The following is a 17,194-nucleotide window of genomic DNA, read 5'->3' on the forward strand; positions in this document are numbered from 1 at the left end:
GAAAAATGACTGCGACAGAAAATGATTGCACATATAGTTGATATAATGTGTATGTGTGTGAGAGACATTGCGTTGGTTAATCATTGTGAGAGAATTTAGAAGTTGGAGTCAACAATGTAGTAATGCAATCAAGTAAAAAGTTTCTACATAAAAAGGCTATGGTAGTTTATAGTTATCGAAAGAAAGGCTCAGAAAGCTACGTAGAAAGTTTCTGAAAGGTGGAAAAATCTGAAAAGCATAAAAGAAAGATCATTAATTTCAGATATTGTACATGTTAGTAGATCAGTTAATATGATAATCAATAAAATTGCTTATTTTGTTTCTTCCTCTCATCGATCGTTTGTCTAGATGCATGATGACTTTCTCTCTTGATCAGTCAGACATCAAATATTTTCTTGACGTAAAAAAAAAAAAATAGAAAGAAGGGAAGTGTGAATTAGAAAGGAGGGGGGGGGGGGGTTTTGAGATATCCTTATCAAAGAATGGAAAGGATAATGTTTTAGAGGGAACCACCCGTGCAAAAGCTTGTAGTTAATATTACAAGGGGGAAAGAATTTAGAGAGAGTGTCATTTTCTATCGCACAGGGGGTAAAAGTGACTCCTCGCACGTGTGTGTTCATGCTTTCACAAAGTAATAATAATAAACTTACAAAGTTAATCAATCCCATTATAATGTGTAATAATCAACTTTTTGCCAACCAAGAATTTCATGCCAAATATGCCCCTCTCTTCATCATCTAATTCTCGTGCCCATTTGCAACACGAAGGTCACGTGACATGGAGTTAAAATTTTTCGGGGTGTGGGTTGGCGCACACAACTACAAACGTACGCCACATTAAATGCGCACTACTCCTCCACCTGGCGTCAATTTTTGCCATTATTATTAGCCGAGCTACTCTTTCTCCTGCGCGGCGCCGTAATGTGCCGACGAAGAAATTCTCCCAAAAGGAGAGAGGGCAATTATGTCCATTATTTTATTTTATAGCACTTTACCCCAAAATTCTCTAAAAAATAAATACATCCCCCTCTATTTGTGATTAATTGTACTTTATGATTGTGGCCCCACCATTCTGCACATACTTACAAAAGAACAGCTATAGAGATAAGCCATCTCTAATGTTTTTTTTTAAAATAAAGTCATTTACTTAATAATTTAGAGAATATTATATTTACTTATTTAGCCCATTTGCCCGTTTGTAAATGACTTCACAAATAAAATTAATACTTTATTTTTTAATAAATAATAATTTATATAAACAAGAAAATGTAAATGATTTTTTTAAAAAAAAAATAGAAGAGAGAGTCAGAGAGGCAATGAATATATATTACAATTAAAAACAATTTTGTTTGTGCCTCGTTCTCTTGAGATATGCCATGTGCTATTCCGTGTAGTTTTCGTTGATTGGCTTCTCACCAAAGTCACCGGGAAATACGTCGAATCCCGACGTTAAACAGCTGGAATCCGACGTAAGATCGCCATGAGCAGTGTTCAGAACACCGTGGAAACAGTGAATGCTGCAGCAACCGCCATAGTTGCTGCTGAAAGCAGAGTTCAACCTTATACAGTGCAGGTCTGTGTGTATCGATTGATTTGCTTAGAAAAGTTTCCTGGTGTAGATGGGTTGTTAGGATTTTACTTTGAAGAATTGTTTCTTCTGTTTGAACTTTTGTTGATTGATTGGGAATGGGTTTTGGATCAAAGAATTGATTTTTCATGGTTTATTGTTTGTTAATGTTATTTTATTACGGTTCAGAAAAGTGGTTACGATTGATTTGACTCATGAAGTTGTGTTGTTAAGTCTAGATAAATAATGGGTTGGGTTATTATTCAATAAAGTTCAACTGGAGAAAGTAAAAATTAACATTTCAACCTTTAAACTTAAATGATGCAACTTTTGAGCTGGAATTATTTTTTTAGTGTAGTACATGCAAGGTTTGAACTATGTATAGTTGTATATGCCCTTTTTTATAATTTTATACTGATCTTGCAAAGAATACAAATTCTATTAAATATTACAATTTTGTCAAAAAGATTAGATTCCATATTTTCCTGGGGTCCCGTTTGAGAAATCTCCTTCTTGCGGTGATCTGAGGTATACTCTGATATTTAAAATGATTTTATTTATGAGATTTTGAATCAAGGATTCCGTATTTTCTGTCTGATCTTGATTTGGCCTGGTTTTGATTATGCGTCCATTTCTTGAAAAAACTCGGGTGAAAGCTTTTGTAATTGTAACCAGCTTTTTTTTTGTCGGATTCTTCAATTCTTGTTGTCAGATCCTTTGAAATGAGAAGCCTTTTTGTGTCATATTCGAAGATTGGAGTTTTCACCATTTAAGATCTGAGAGAGAAATGCAGATTATGGATAATATAGGACCGAAGGGCTGTGGCAATACTATATATTTGAAACTTTACTGCAGTGCAAATGCTTCATTTTAGTCTTCACTCCAACAGGGCAATTTTTGTTACTAAACAAATAAAGAAGAGAAAATCGGAGGATATGTAAATAGGATTATAATGGATTAGGTGGTTTGAAGAAAGCCTACTATTTTACATTTCGGTTTGACCCATTTTACGCGTTGGATATCAGAGCCACAGTTGACTGACCCGAAGGACATCTATTAAAAGAAATTTTTTGCCAGTCAAATGTCTGTTGGAATGGATGAACCCTTGTATGATCCACTTACAAAGAGTTTGTAAGATAGGTTGATCGCGATCAGACAGGGTTGCTATTAAGGGAGGAGCTTAACCTTGTATATTTGAGTAATTTGATCGCTTATGTATCATGTTTCGTGTTTGGATTTTTGCCTTGTTTTTGTTCACTCACAGAAGAAGCATAATTTTTGCCTTGTTTTTGTTCACTCACAGAAGAAAAGATGGGGAAGTTTGTGGAGTCTCTACTGTTGTTTTGGTTCTCACAAGAACAGCAAACGAATTGGCCATGCTGTCATTTTGTCAGAACCAACTTCACAGAGGATTATAGCCCCGGTCTCTGAAAATTCAAATCGTCCTACCACCATTATGCTTCCATTCATTGCCCCTCCCTCTTCTCCAGCATATTTTCTTCAATCCGATCCTTCCTCTGCCACTCAATCACCTGTAGGTGTACTTTCTGTTCATACCTACTCACCAGGCGGGACAGCGCCTATTTTCACAATCGGTCCTTACGCTCATGAGACTGGATTAGTTTCGCCTCCCGTGTTTTCTACCTTCACAACCGAACCTTCTACAGCTTCATTTACCCCACCTCCGGAATCTGTGCAAATGACAACACCTTCCTCACCAGAAGTCCCATTTGCACAGCTTTTGTCGTCATCTCTTGCCCGGAACAAGAGATTTAGTGGGATGAATCTGAAATACCCGTTGTCCCAGTACGAGTACATACCCTACCCATACCCTGGAAGCCCTGGTGGTCATGTCAAATCACCAGGCTCGGCTATTTCTAATTCTGGAACCTCTTCGCCTTTACCTGATAAACGTGCAACCATTGAATTTCGAATGGGGGAAGCTCCCAAGTTTATAAGCTACGACCACTTTTCTAACCGTAAATGGGGTTCCAGATTCGGTTCTGGATCAGTAACTCCCAATGGCTGGGGCTCAAGACTAGGCTCAGGAACTTTGACACCAAACAGCGGGGTATCAAGGCTCGGTTCTGGAACCCTGACACCTAATGGTGGAGAACCCCCATGTCGGGACAGTAACCTTTTGGAGATCCAAATTTCTGAAGTTGTCTCATTATCTAACTCTGAGCGGGGATCACAAAATGATGGAACTGTCGATCACAGAGTGTCTTTCGAACTAAACGGTGAAGATATACCCACTTGTATAGTGAAGGAACCAGTCCCTAATTCATGCATAATCACATCAAGAATCCCACCAGAAGCAATATCTTCAACAAAGATTGAAAGTAGCTCTATGGCTGTTGACATGGAAGGGGATGGATGCCATCAAAAGCATCGTACAATCTCTCTTGGTTCAAGCAAAGATTTCAACTTCAACAATTCAAAAGGACAAGTCTCGGAGAAATCCATTATCGACTGTGAGTGGTGGACGAATGATAAAGCTGTGAAAAAGGAATCAAGCCCTCAAAACAACTGGACTTTCTTCCCAACGATGCAATCAGGAGTCAGTTAACGCTAAACACGCAAGTATACCAAGACATAAAGATTGCAACTTTTTAGAAATCAGGGAAGCAAAGCTTGTTTTTCCGTGAAGTGCACATGGATTTGTACAGGAGAAAGATTTCCCTAAACTCACGACCATACCTGATAATAGCGTTTTGTTATGAGATTTTTGTTTAATTTGTCATTATTTAGCTTTTGATGTGTATACTACAAAATATAGATGCCGGGAGGAGTTGTATTGTGAAAGGGGTTCTATTCTGTTAACAAACATTAGTGTAATAAAAAAAAACATATTGAGTTATCATGCGCCAACTGTTTTAGTACAACTTGCTATGTATGACCTTTGAAAGAATATCACTTGATGTGATTCTGTCCGACATTGCTAATCGATATAACACCGCCATTGTTCGGCTCCTCCGATCCCTGGGGCTATCAGCAGCACCAACATAATAGAGGATTCCAATCTAGCGTGCCAGTTCTGACTTCTGCGCATGTCTTTTTCTGGTTTTATCCTAAAAAAATAACCACATATTTATAAAAATTGAAGAAAACTATATATGAACAGTAATCACAACTAAAGTTATCATAAGAGTCCGTATCTTTTTTTAAGTAACAATTGAGTCTCGAACTCGATATCTCGTCTCAAATTTGAGACGTTTGAGCCAGAGCCTACAAGTCGCCTACCATAATATTTTGTATCTAAAAGAAAATTTCAGGTTTAATGTAAGATGTGAAACGAGAATAAGAATATAACAAGTAGAAGCAGAGCATATTGTGTGCATAATTAAGATATTAGCTATTCAATGACTGTCAGCACATGCATATTCCATTTACAGCAATCTGTATTTATTTGTCAATCATACTTTTGCCAATTCTCTTAACCTACCGTGGTTAGCCTTACTGCAGTTCATGTGAATGGAATATAAGTAAAGAAGGGGACATATGAGGCATCGTAAGATGATAAAATTTACTAGTGTAGGATTAGAAAAAGTGGGGAAAAAAATAAGGATTCGAGAATGTCGATAATTGGTCAAAATGTAAGAAAATTGCCAAAGAACCATTAAAAATATTTACATATCCAAAAACTCTTCTTGCTTGTTTTTTTTTTTTTTGCCATGCCGATTTACATTTATTGGGTATGAATATGAATGACAAAGTTTAGTTTAAGGGGATGGTTACAAGATCCTTTATATGCTTTAATTCTATTACAATTGTATTATAAATAGATAACCAGATACTGTAAGCAAATACCTAAGAATAATGTTATACTACATGACTTTTTAAAACTCTACAAAAGTTTACATTGAACACCGCTAAAATATCTGTAACTTATATTTCTAGATTCTAGATTTGCGACTTTCCTGCAAAATCACTGGGTTCTAGGATGTCATAATCCTATACTTGTCAAATATTAGGATTCAAGACACAGACGTTTCCACAGTCATGCATGTATGTCCCCTGCTGCTTCAGCCATTTTGAAATGCCTGAAATCCCAACCCAAGATGATTTCCAATTGTAAACCAGAGTAAGCTCTCGCAGCTAGAAAGTAAATAGACAATATTTACCATTAAATAAAAAGTTGTGATGCATGTAAAAATTTATTTATGGGATATAAAAAATTATTTTAGAATTGAAATTTAAAATTTATGTATCATCTAAATATATACAAATTTCGATTTTTATCATTTCAAAAGTCTTTTAGTCACATTCCATCAAATTGTCAACTTGCGAAAATGTGTCTATGGAAAAATGCCCACTCGAACTCGAAGTTAAGTAGATGGCAGATTCAACTTAAAGACTTTAGAATATTGAGATTATGAGGGTTTAAATTAGAGGAAAAAGACAGATTTTTATTTGAAAAATTAATCAAATACGATTATTTTTATTAAACGAAACCATTATCCATATTGTTACTGTTCCATATATATTAATTCATAATGTGGCTGTCTGTGTGGAATTCTATTGAAAAATTAAATGCTTCGACGATATTTTCATGTGAAAACTAACTAAAAAAATTTCATGTAAAATAAACTATAAACTTCAATTTCCTTTATTTATTCGAGCTAAATGAATCCCCCCTTTCGAATCTTGGACAGTGGCCTAGCTTTAATGATGCTCTAAGTCTATAATTATTTATTTCTATGGTGCTTGTCTCTGTCCGAATAATTATCTTAATTTCCATTAATGAAACCAAATAATGTATCATATTCAAAAGTGACAGGGCCCTATAACCTAATTACGTTGTTATTAAAGCATTGCATATTTATAAAAAAAAAAACCCTAAAATATCCCTTTTAAATTTCCTTTTTTACTTGCTAAAAATAAGAAGAAAAAAAAAGCACTTATTTTAAACGACGCAATACATTTCGTTCTTGTAACTTATTTTTCCAAAGTGATACGTGAAAATTTTAATGAAGACAAAAAAAATTATACAGAAAATGGGAAATACGACAAAGAAAAAGGAAGGTGAAAATTGACTTGCTTCACATGAAAGCAACAACACAACAAGGGATAGATTTAGATCAAGAAAATGTTGGTAAAAACTTGTGTGAGACGGTCTCACGGGTCGTATTTTGTGAGACGGATCTCTTATTTGGGTCATACATGAAAAAGTATTATTTTTTATGCTAAGAGTATTATTTTTTATTGTGAATATCGGTAAGATTGACTCGTCTCACAGATAAAGATTCGTGAGACTGTCTCAAAAAGACATACTCGAAAATGTTTGACAGTGACGAAAACCATTTGTATATCTGTTAATATTCAGGTAAGTAGGGACAAAAGGCCTAATGAATAGTTTAGAGTCATGCTACAAGTACAACGATATTTGTATTACAATTTTTATCGTACAAAAAAATAAATAAAAAATTTTATTTATCAAATTTTGATCAATAATTAAAAATTAATCGATTTGCAAAGCTTTGAAAACCGAAGTCAAATTAACAATTCCGCCCATCAATATCCGAGGTCGTTGTATTCTTGCTAGTTTTTATAAAGGGTTGAAAAAAAAAATACCCAATTAGAAATTGATGGTGAAATAAAGGGGAAAAAAATAGTTTAAAGGATATATATAATTTAATATGGTTGAAAGGCTATTTTGTCAAACTAACTTAATTTAATTAGGCCAAAATTTATTAAAAATCCCTCAAATAATTTTGAAATCTTTGTAAAATATTTAAAATATATTTTTTCCCCGTGGATAGTTTGTCAAAGTCCAGACCACGTAGGCAAATTGACTCGAACATATCACAAAGTCAACATTATTTTATAATTCACGTTGTACATTATAATTAAATGGGTTGACTTTGGGAAGACTAAGGTATATTAAGAAATTCATATTTAACAAATATATACGAATAAAATAGGGAAATAACGCCAACTGTACCACAAATACAGGGGAATGATTGGTATACATACTAATATTTTTAACTTTAAAGAAAACATATTAAAATTTTAATTTTAACTTAATTTGTTTTTGTGGGTTCGGATGACCAAAAGTAATGCGTGAAAATGATTATTTGATAGTTAATAAATCATTGCAAGTTATTTCGTTTCTAAATTATAACTTTTTTCAATAAAACAGATCAATTTTGTGAGATGTGTGTTTTATTTGGATCACGCATGAAAAATATTAATTATTCTTGTTAGACGGGTCAACCCTACCGATATTCACAATAAAAAGTAATACTTTTAGCATAAAAAGTAATACTTTTTCATGGATGACTCAAATAAGAGATCCGTCTCACAAAATACGATTCGTGAGACCGTCTCACACGAGTTTTTTTCATTACCATAAACTGTGTTTTATATAAAATTTATTGTGCATGTATCAATGCACGGAAATAATAATTAATGAAAAATTAAAGATTTTTGTATTTATGTTGTCAACCCACTCGCGGGAGTGCATCGTATAGATCAAGATCATTCAATCGACGATATAAATCAATATCAAATAACTTGTGGACGTTACATCGAATAAAACATATCGGGTGTAACATATAATTTTCCATACCTTAACAAGTTGCTCTGCACATCATTTTTGCTATTTATTTTTTTGGGTTTTTTCGCAATTTTTTTTAAATCTTCATGAAATTAGAAAATAAAAATAAATTATCATAGATAGTATTCAATCAATTTTATCTCTTAAACGTGATCAAAATAAATTGTATTATTTATCAAAGTTTTAACATGACTTTTTAACAAATAAATAAATAATTATATATTTTTTTTCCCTTGAAAGCCGAAAATCATTCTTTAGCACAAAGTGTTGCCCCAAATTAAGAAAAATAAATGATTTCCATTAATGAAAAATAAATAATATAAAGTATGTACGAAAAAGTTAACCACAAATCATAATGAGTCAAGTTTTCTTTTTAATTATGCAACTAAACATAGATTAAGTTGGTGAAAATATGATTAAATTTAATTATTTGAAATTACATTGAATCAGATTCCTTTTATTATTATTATTACGATAATAATATTTTATTAATAACTAAAATAATTGCATTTTAAATTCATCCCTTAGACAATCTCTCTCTCTCTCTCTCTCTCTCTCACAACCCTCACGAGCTTCTCTCCTTACGCGCTCTCTTCGAAACGTCTCAATCCACGAGCTACACGCGCTTAATTTTTCTAGGCGTAGTCTTTAAGCGTGTGAGATTAAACAAATTTGATGGAATATGAAGAGGGAGTGAATGTATCTTGTTCTTGGATGTGAAGAGCTGAGATTTTGAGTAAGTTTATTCAGTGTCTGCGTGATTTATGACAGTTAATTAGATACTACGTTTGGTTGAAATTTTGTTTTGTATTTGTGGATCCGTGGTGAATTTAAGCTGTGATTTTGGGTAGTAGAGATCATTTTTTGTTGACGCCGTTGATTATGGAGAGATCAGAAGTGTTTATTTGATTAATAGTTGAAAGCTAAGTAGAAATGGTAAGAATTTTTTTGCTATATTTGTGTTGCTGTGTTAAAGATTATCTTTTGTTGTATTTAGCTTCATATTATTGTTCGTTTTGCTGATATTTATGGTGAAAATATTGAATTGGTAAATGAAAGGACATTCATCGATGGACTACTGATTTTTAAAAAGAGGATGAAAAAATAGCAAGAAGAATATCGTAAAATGACTAGTTATGGTTGTTCAATCTATTGACTTGTTCAGTTCTTTAGGTTGTAATGTTGGATATACATTTCCCCTAGTTTGTTATGCCGACGAAAGTTTGAAAATTTCACTTCGTATTACCTTTATTAAGAATCCAACTCTGGTGGTTAAAAAAAAGGATTCCAACTCTGATCTAAGTTTGACTCTAAAAGACATTTCGGGGCAACACGCACATGCATGATATTTGAATCGATCTTTTAGTCACGAGCTGTTTTGTTATTGAGATCACAGTCTTGCTTTGTAATCTTATGTTTTAGAAAACATGCCTTCTTGGTGGGGGAAGTCATCGTCGAAAGAACCAAAAAAGAAAGAAATCAAAGAAAGATTTATCGACACGATACAAAGGAGATTTAGGAGTCCTGATAGTAAATCAACCGGCGTATCGGGAGGATCTAGAAGACGTTCAAGTGATACAGTTTCAGAGAGAGGGTCTCAGTCAAAAGCCCATTCAAGGTCTCCGTCACCTTCCAAACATGTAGCACGTTGTCAAAGTTTTGCCGAAAGGCCTCTAGCCCAAACACTTCCGTTGCCAGGTCCCGCAAATGTGAATCATTCTGATGCTAGAACAGGCAAAAAGGAAAAGAAAAATTTAGAAAAGGGCACTAAACCATTTTCATTTCTGCCATTTTCGAGGCCTGGATGCACCCGGCATAGGCTGGATCCATCAGATTTCGATGGTGAACTGGTTGTTACTTCAATCTCTAGTGAATGTTCCATTGAGAGTGATGAACCAGTTGGTTCACATCAGCGTAGCCCTATGGCATCTGACCATGATTTTAGTGCTGGAAAAGCTGCTATTGGTCCTTCAACGTGAGTGGTCCTCTAAAGTAATGCGTGGAAGGACATTTATTTGTTTTTTCTAAAAAAATAAATTTGCTCGTATAATTTGGACTTCTAATATAGAAGGTTTCGTTCCTGACTAACACTGTGCATTCTTTTCTCTTATTATTTTAATAAAGCGTTGTTGTCAAGGATCAGCCCCCTGTTGCTCCAGTCTCAAGAGAGACACCATTTCCAGTGAATGTCTCCGACGATAAAATCACCTTCTCTCCACCTTGTAGAAGACAGCATTTGAACAGTCAAGTGCTGAACTTGCAGATTCCACCTCACGGTGCTTTTTGCAGTGCTCCAGACAGCTCAATATCTAGTCCCTCCAGAAGCCCAATGAGAGCTTTTGGCTATGAGCAGGTTACAAGATCTGCTTTCCCTGCTGGAAAGATTTATCCAGATATTCCCTTTCTTGGATCTGGTCAATGCTCAAGTCCAGGCTCAGGTCAGACCTCTGGGCATAATTCAATGGGAGGAGATATGGCAGGGCAATTATTTTGGCAGCCCAGTAGAGGAAGCCCTGAATATTCACCTAATCCTAGTCCTAGAAGGACAAGTCCTGGCCCTAGTTCAAGAATTCACAGCGGTGCTGTAACGCCACTCCATCCTAGAGCTGGAGGAGGGAACTCTGAGTCGCAGAATAATTGGCTCGATGATGCAAAACAACAAAGTCACCCCCTCCCCCTTCCTCCCCTATCAATTTCCAATTCCTCGCCTTTCTCTCATCCAAATTCAGCTGTGACGTCACCATCAGTATCACGTAGTCCAGGAAGAGCAGAGAATCCTACAACCTCTAGTCCACGATGGAAAAAAGGGAAGTTGCTTGGCCGAGGCACCTTTGGACATGTTTATGTTGGTTTTAACAGGTGAGAAACTATTGTTATCGCATGCCCTGAGTTTTTCATTTATTCTTGTTTTCCATTACATGTCTGTTGGTTTGTATCCTAGGCATCTCCCCTATTTGTTCTTTCAATCTTTTGTTTTCGAAATTGTTTCAGTGCGCGTGTGTGTGTATTTGACTCAATTGTCTTGAAATCCTTTCATGATTTTATGGGTTCTGTTCTTTGGGTTCTAGTGAAACTGGTGGAATGTGTGCCATGAAGGAAGTAACATTATTTGCTGATGATGCAAAATCAAAGGAAAGTGCAAAACAGTTAGGACAGGTGAGTATTTTGGCCGTTAGAATGATTGGAGGCTAAATTTTTCATGTAGTTTCTGAAGCAATGCTTCAGCTGATTTTTTCCCTAAATTTTGTATGAGGAAGTTCATTCAATCTGTACTGTTTCTTGCAGGAGATAATGCTGCTGAGCCGCTTAAGCCATCCTAATATTGTGCAGTATTATGGATCTGAATCGGTTGGTCACTTTCCTGCTCTGCTTTTCTTGGATGCCTCCTATAATGGGTCTTTTGTTGCGTAAACTTTATAAATATCCATTAGCGAACTTAATTTAATAAAATGCTTTGCACTTTTTCCGGCAAATAAAAGCCGACAATTACTTACTTAAGAGCAGTTTATCACACTTTCAGAAAAAAAAAACGTTAAAAATTTTTTTTTTGCGAATCGTAAAATTTGTGGATAAATTGTTGCCAACTCGTATCTCTTATTGAAATAAACTTGTGTACGATCATGCAATCCATGGTAACTTGTATGGATCACTCATAAATGACCACGTGATGTCATTTTTCTTGAATTTCCGTTGATGTTTTAATTCTGTATCCCTGATCAGGTGGATGATAAATTATATATATATTTGGAATATGTATCTGGGGGTTCAATACGTAAAATTCTGCTAGATTATGGGAAGTTAGGAGAATCAGCGATTCGCAGTTATACTCAACAAATTCTGTCAGGGCTTGCCTATTTACATGCCAAAAATACCTTGCACAGGTAAATCTGATCAAACTTCGTTGAATTGGTTTTGTGCTTGCGACGTTGGTTTGGATATGAATTCTTATAGAAGTATCTGTATCAGGGATATTAAAGGGGCGAATATCCTTGTGGACCCAAGTGGCCGAGTTAAGTTGGCAGACTTTGGCATGGCAAAGCACGTGAGTTTTAATTTATTCTTTCAAGCGTGGGTCAAATTTTTTTACATTTCAAATAAATTTTGCACATGGGAAATGAAGAGTCAGGATTATCCGCTTGCCTTCATGTTGTAAGGTTTTTACAGATTGCAGGGCAATCATGTCCATTATCTTTTAAAGGTAGCCCTTATTGGATGGCACCTGAGGTTAGTATATTGATCATCATCTCTCACCTCACCTAAAGTTTCTTGTGCTTGCTTTCCAGCCGCATAACCATATTCTTCTTTTTTTTGTGCTTAGGTTATAAGGAATTCTAGTGCATGTGGTCTAGCTGTTGATATATGGAGTCTTGGATGCACTGTCTTGGAAATGGCTACTTCGAAACCACCTTGGAGCCAGTACGAAGGGGTGTGTGAAACTCTTTGGACTCTAGTTTCAAGACTTGATTTTCATTCTTGTTTATTTGGTATATATCTGGTCTTTTGTGATTGAAGGTGGCTGCCATGTTCAAGATTGGGAATAGTAAAGAACTTCCAACAATTCCTGATCACCTCTCTGAAGAAGGCAAAGATTTTGTGAGGCTCTGTTTGCAGCGGAATCCCCTGCATCGTCCCACAGCTTTTCAGCTTTTGGAGCATGCTTTTGTGAAAGGTGCTGCTCCAGCAAAAGAAATAACTACTGCTTCTGAGCATCCTGCGGGAACAAATGTTGTAAAATCCACGGTACACTACTTTATCTGGGATAAATATGTATACATTTGTGTGTGTGTGTGTGTGTGAGAAATGCTGTCTAATTTCATATATCAGGCAAGTAGATTGAGTGATAATTTTGTCATTTTTTCTTTAAAACTTTCGAAAATCGAAATAGTTATCCGTGCTTTTCATTTGAAGTTCACTTGCTCTCCATGTATGTATCAGTCATAAAACATGTTCAATGAATCTTCTGTAGGGCATTATTGTTCCTGTGAGAAGTCTTCTGCAATCGGATATGGAGAGACTTGCCATCCACTCCTCCAGAATATCAAAATCCAATTTTCATTCGAGGTCTTTATACATGTGCGTGTGTGTGTAACTTTGACGTTAAGGTAGTTTTGAAAAGCTCACTTGTTTTCTGATTCTTTCCTTGTTATCAACAGTGATTCCTATTCTCCAAGGAACATATCGTGCCCTGTGTCTCCAGTTGGGAGTCCTCTTCTACATCCAAGATCTCCCCAACACATGAATGGGAGAATGTCCCCTTCGCCCTTATCTAGCCCTTTTACATCTGGTTCCTCCACTCCTCTAACTGGCGGTATTGGCGCCATCCCACATCATCTTAACCAATCAATGTTCCTGCAAGAGGGTTTTTACAACGACCCAAAGCGCCCCTCTTACTGGGATCCGGATATTCTGAGAGGGGTATATGCAGAATCTAATGCATTTCAAGAACTGGTAGCATATGATAATGATGTCTTTAAAAAGCAGTTTGGAAGGGAAGCCAATGGAGAATTTTATAATGGGCAATCAGTATTGGCCGATCGTGTGACTCAGCAGCTTCTGAGGGAGCCCATTAAGCTGAATCCACCACTTGATTTCAATCCTTCTTCTTCACCAGCTTGTCACCATACTGCTGGAATTTAACTATGTTCGATACTGCACGAAATGGTTCATGATAGGCCTAATTCACCCGAGGCTCGATTTTGTATGCACATTTTTGACATCGCTCAGCCGTCTCAAGTTCTCGGAGGAAGACTTCTTGCAGCCTCATGCCATCATACAGTCCCGATCTTACAAATTTAAGTTGTCTAGGTTTGATTTGACATGAATACAAATGAAAATATTCATTTACATGGGGTTGATGGCTTTGATAGTACAGCTTAACCCGTTGCTAAATCTTTGGAATTAAAATTGTAGACCAATATAACATTGAATATTATTTCTCTTGAAATATGTAGTTCTTTCATATCTCACTTCGCTGCCGTGACAAATTTTAGAATTATCTATGTAATCAAAAAAATTATAAGAAATTTAATGCGAATATCTAAAATCCACAAGTTTTTCGTAGCCACCACCCCAGCCTTGCCTGAGAATAAACCAACCTATGTCATGCTGGTGTGCCCCTCCTGCAGTTATTATGAAAATCCAAGAAAATGCTGCTGTTACGGAGGCAATTCCTTGGAGTCGTTTCCTTGGTTATCAGATATTGCTGTAAAACATGGTACGCGATCGTGATAATCCATCTTGACAATTATATTTGAATTCAGATATAATGAGAAAGAGAAGTAATCCACTAAAAACGGAGAGGCAGAGCCAATACTCTGGTTGACGGCAGGGAAACTTGACAAGAATTACAAAAAACAACACAGATTTATTTCATAACGAAGTGATTCTTTTAAATATTATTCATTATCAAAACACGAGCGTAATATGTATATCATTTGGAAAAGACTATCAAAATTATGGTTTGCTAAACTTACATCAGCCTCTGAAGGCGTAGAGCTAAATGTTATAGCACATTTTGGCCAACATGTTGCACTAGATCACTTGTAGTTAGGAACTTCATGTATTTATAAGCAGCTAACATCTTCTGTATCTCTTGATTTTCCCAAGTAGATGAACATAGTCCCCCCTTTCCACCATATGTTTCACCACTTCTTGAGCTTCGTCCATTTTTCGTGCAATCCGAAGGTTACTCAATATCGTAGTGTACACAAGAAAATTCAGATTACAATCTGAACCTTTTGATCCCATTTCTTTCAACGTCAACCAAGCCTCGTCAAACTTACCGACCATACAAAGCCCACAAATCATCGAGTTGTAAGTGATACATTGGGTAATTGCCCCTTTTCCAAACATCTCATCAAACATTTTCCGAGCCTTATCAAGCTCACCAGCCACAACATACCCCGTTATCACGACGGTGTAAGTGACAACATCAGGCCTACATACATGCTTCATCATTTCATCGAAGAAATAAAGACAGGCATCCATATTTCCAGCCCGCCTGAGCCCATCTATCAATGTCGTGAACTGGAGAACACTTGGATCTACACCACCACCTTCTTTCATGTGATTCAGAAGCTTCAATGCCGCTATTGGTTTGTCCCCTTTACCAAGAACATGTAGAAGGAGATTAAATGTATCAAAGTCAGGAGAAAACCAATTTCTGCCCTTCTCATCTAGTAATCTGCGAAACTGATCCAGCTTCCCCAACCGAAACTTGGCACACGTGATGATATTATAAATCAACACATCTGGGGAATGGCCTTCGACCAACATCTGCTGATACACCCATTCTATCAGTATGTATTGATTATGTGTCAAAAGGGAGTGCAGAATCGCATTGAAAGAATGCTTAAACGGTCTATAATTAAACGTCTTTGACTTAATGAACCTCTCCGCAACTCGACTAGCTAATGCAACCTCACCACAGGCACATATTAATATGTTGAAAGTACGTGCGGTAGTAGGATAACCTTGCTCAATCATCTCATCAACCATTCTCCACATTGCCTTGAATTCTTCAGACTCGGAAAAGATCTGCATCATAATGTGATAATCATTAACTGTATGTCTGTAATTATCTTGTTCATTAGATAACACAAAGAACTTGTAACCAAGCTTGGCACACCTATTTCTGTTCGCGTAATTTTTAGTCTTTAAGATACCAAAAAAAACTTCTCTCACAAGAAGACCTGATAAATCATTTAACACCGGTTCTGCATCAAATCCTGGACCATCTTGATGCAGAATTTCAAGAATCCTTACAGCATCATTCCTCACCTGACCAATAAAATTATGTTTTGCACAAGACATTTGATAATTGTAGTCCTCAGAATCACCTCTGGCACCCGAAGAACAAATAGTATCAGATAAAGCTGCGGTGTTTTCTTCCACATTGGACTCAAAACTCGAGCTTCTTCACTTTTCACGAAAAAAACCATCAACGCCTCTGAACCCGTTTTCAATACTATCGCCATCAATTGTTCGACTGCATAAAGCACGAGAAACCTCACAAGAACAAGAAAATCCCTCGATAATCAAACACAGCGAACGAATATATTCACGGCAAGACACAAACGAATTTACATGGTTAATCCACGGGAGAATAGTCACGCTTGTTTTATTATCATCACCCCAATTCCCCGTCCCAAGTTTTGCAAAGATAAATCTATATATAATTACGAAGTTTTTCTTCTATATTTTACTCATCTTTCCTCTCCCTTTAAAACTCTTGATCTTGTTCTACAAGAAAAAGATTCTTCCCAGTGTTTTGCTGTCACATGTGAGTTCTTCCATAAGCTAGCTCTCCCACGAGGAACTATATATATATCAGCATTCCCTTTTCAGCTCAACTCCATATAATGTCGTTGGTTTATGAAATTCCCCATCAGTTATGGTCACCAACTGGCAACTGATAGGGTTCTTATCCTGATATACTTGGATTGAATGAGCCAACTATTGTGAGTCACACTCCAACATTCCCATTAACCGAAAATCTGAGAAACAAGAAAATATGAGAAACGAGGAAAGCCATACCGAATACACGTTTGTTTTAAATAAGAAATAATTCCGTATTTATATATTAACTAGAAAAGTGCACGTGCGTTGCACGTGAGCAACTAAATTGTTGGAAATATAAGTACGAAATTTTGATAATATTTAAATGAATTAAAATATGGCTAATAGCATTTATTAATTGCAACAAACCAAATCACAAAATAAAAAATCATGACTATAGACGGTATATGAATCGGAGAAGTTATCTAATCCACATAACATACTTTTCAATATACTTCTTGGTTGATTTTGATAATTCTACAACTCTTTGTCGTAGTTTGTTATAATATACATATAACCATTTTGATATACTCAGCAAGTATATAATCGTCTTAAACATCTATAATGTTATTTAAAATCTTCATCTAGGATCTGACATGCTCGTATTTTACTTCCCTATCAGGACGTTTTTTCGGTTTTCTACATTGTTTTTNATCAGCAAGTATATGATCGTCTTAAACATCTATAATGTTATTTAAAATCTTCATCTGGGATCTGACATGCTCGTAGTTT

The 17,194-nt window shown here is 35.9% G+C and overlaps 3 protein-coding genes across 6 annotated transcripts; 2 read left to right on the plus strand and 1 right to left on the minus strand.

Annotated features, from left to right (window-relative positions):
- The first annotated feature begins 1,314 nt into the window (after positions 1–1,314).
- On the plus strand, positions 1,315–4,489 carry LOC140968906 (uncharacterized). 2 transcript variants are annotated; one of them, XM_073430051.1, is made up of 2 exons: positions 1,315–1,572; positions 2,870–4,489. In XM_073430051.1, exons 1-2 carry the CDS (start codon positions 1,480–1,482, stop codon positions 4,133–4,135), a joined length of 1,359 nt encoding a protein of 452 aa, XP_073286152.1. In that variant the 5' UTR covers positions 1,315–1,479; the 3' UTR covers positions 4,136–4,489. The 2 variants fall into 2 exon arrangements, with proteins under 2 accessions (XP_073286152.1, XP_073286153.1); XM_073430052.1 differs by lacking the exon at positions 1,315–1,572 and adding an exon at positions 1,579–2,094.
- A 4,185-nt stretch (positions 4,490–8,674) lies between these two features.
- Positions 8,675–14,091, plus strand: LOC140968905 (mitogen-activated protein kinase kinase kinase YODA-like). Of its 3 annotated transcripts, XM_073430049.1 has the most exons (13): positions 8,675–8,861; positions 8,977–9,061; positions 9,548–10,100; positions 10,250–10,984; positions 11,194–11,281; positions 11,411–11,473; positions 11,846–12,006; positions 12,092–12,167; positions 12,290–12,349; positions 12,444–12,551; positions 12,638–12,865; positions 13,092–13,198; positions 13,279–14,091. In XM_073430049.1, exons 3-13 carry the CDS (start codon positions 9,553–9,555, stop codon positions 13,760–13,762), a joined length of 2,658 nt encoding a protein of 885 aa, XP_073286150.1. In that variant the 5' UTR covers positions 8,675–8,861; positions 8,977–9,061; positions 9,548–9,552; the 3' UTR covers positions 13,763–14,091. The 3 variants fall into 3 exon arrangements, with proteins under 3 accessions (XP_073286150.1, XP_073286148.1, XP_073286151.1); XM_073430047.1 differs by lacking the exon at positions 8,977–9,061; XM_073430050.1 differs by lacking the exon at positions 8,977–9,061 and having other exon boundaries at positions 8,676–8,861; positions 13,092–13,186.
- Positions 14,092–14,549: 458 nt separating this feature from the next.
- LOC140968903 (pentatricopeptide repeat-containing protein At1g55630-like) lies at positions 14,550–16,393 on the minus strand. Its single transcript, XM_073430045.1, has one exon. The coding sequence runs from the start codon at positions 15,935–15,937 to the stop codon at positions 14,699–14,701; it is 1,239 nt and encodes a 412-aa protein (XP_073286146.1). The 5' UTR covers positions 15,938–16,393; the 3' UTR covers positions 14,550–14,698.
- Positions 16,394–17,194: the final 801 nt, after the last annotated feature.

This window comes from Primulina huaijiensis, unplaced genomic scaffold, assembly GCF_012295235.1.
Source record: "Primulina huaijiensis isolate GDHJ02 unplaced genomic scaffold, ASM1229523v2 scaffold38717, whole genome shotgun sequence".
Lineage (NCBI taxonomy): Eukaryota > Viridiplantae > Streptophyta > Magnoliopsida > Lamiales > Gesneriaceae > Primulina > Primulina huaijiensis.

Coding starts and splice junctions, on each gene's coding strand:
- LOC140968906 (XM_073430051.1), top strand. CDS start 1,480: ATGAGCAGTGTTCAGAACACCGTGGAAACAGTGAATGCTGCAGCAACC. Junction 1,573..2,869: donor TTCAACCTTATACAGTGCAG/GTCTGTGTGTAT, acceptor GTTCACTCACAG/AAGAAAAGATGGGGAAGTTT.
- LOC140968903 (XM_073430045.1), bottom strand. CDS start 15,937: ATGTCTTGTGCAAAACATAATTTTATTGGTCAGGTGAGGAATGATGCT.
- LOC140968905 (XM_073430049.1), top strand. CDS start 9,553: ATGCCTTCTTGGTGGGGGAAGTCATCGTCGAAAGAACCAAAAAAGAAA. Junction 11,282..11,410: donor GTGCAAAACAGTTAGGACAG/GTGAGTATTTTG, acceptor TGTTTCTTGCAG/GAGATAATGCTGCTGAGCCG. Junction 12,866..13,091: donor CAAATGTTGTAAAATCCACG/GTACACTACTTT, acceptor AATCTTCTGTAG/GGCATTATTGTTCCTGTGAG.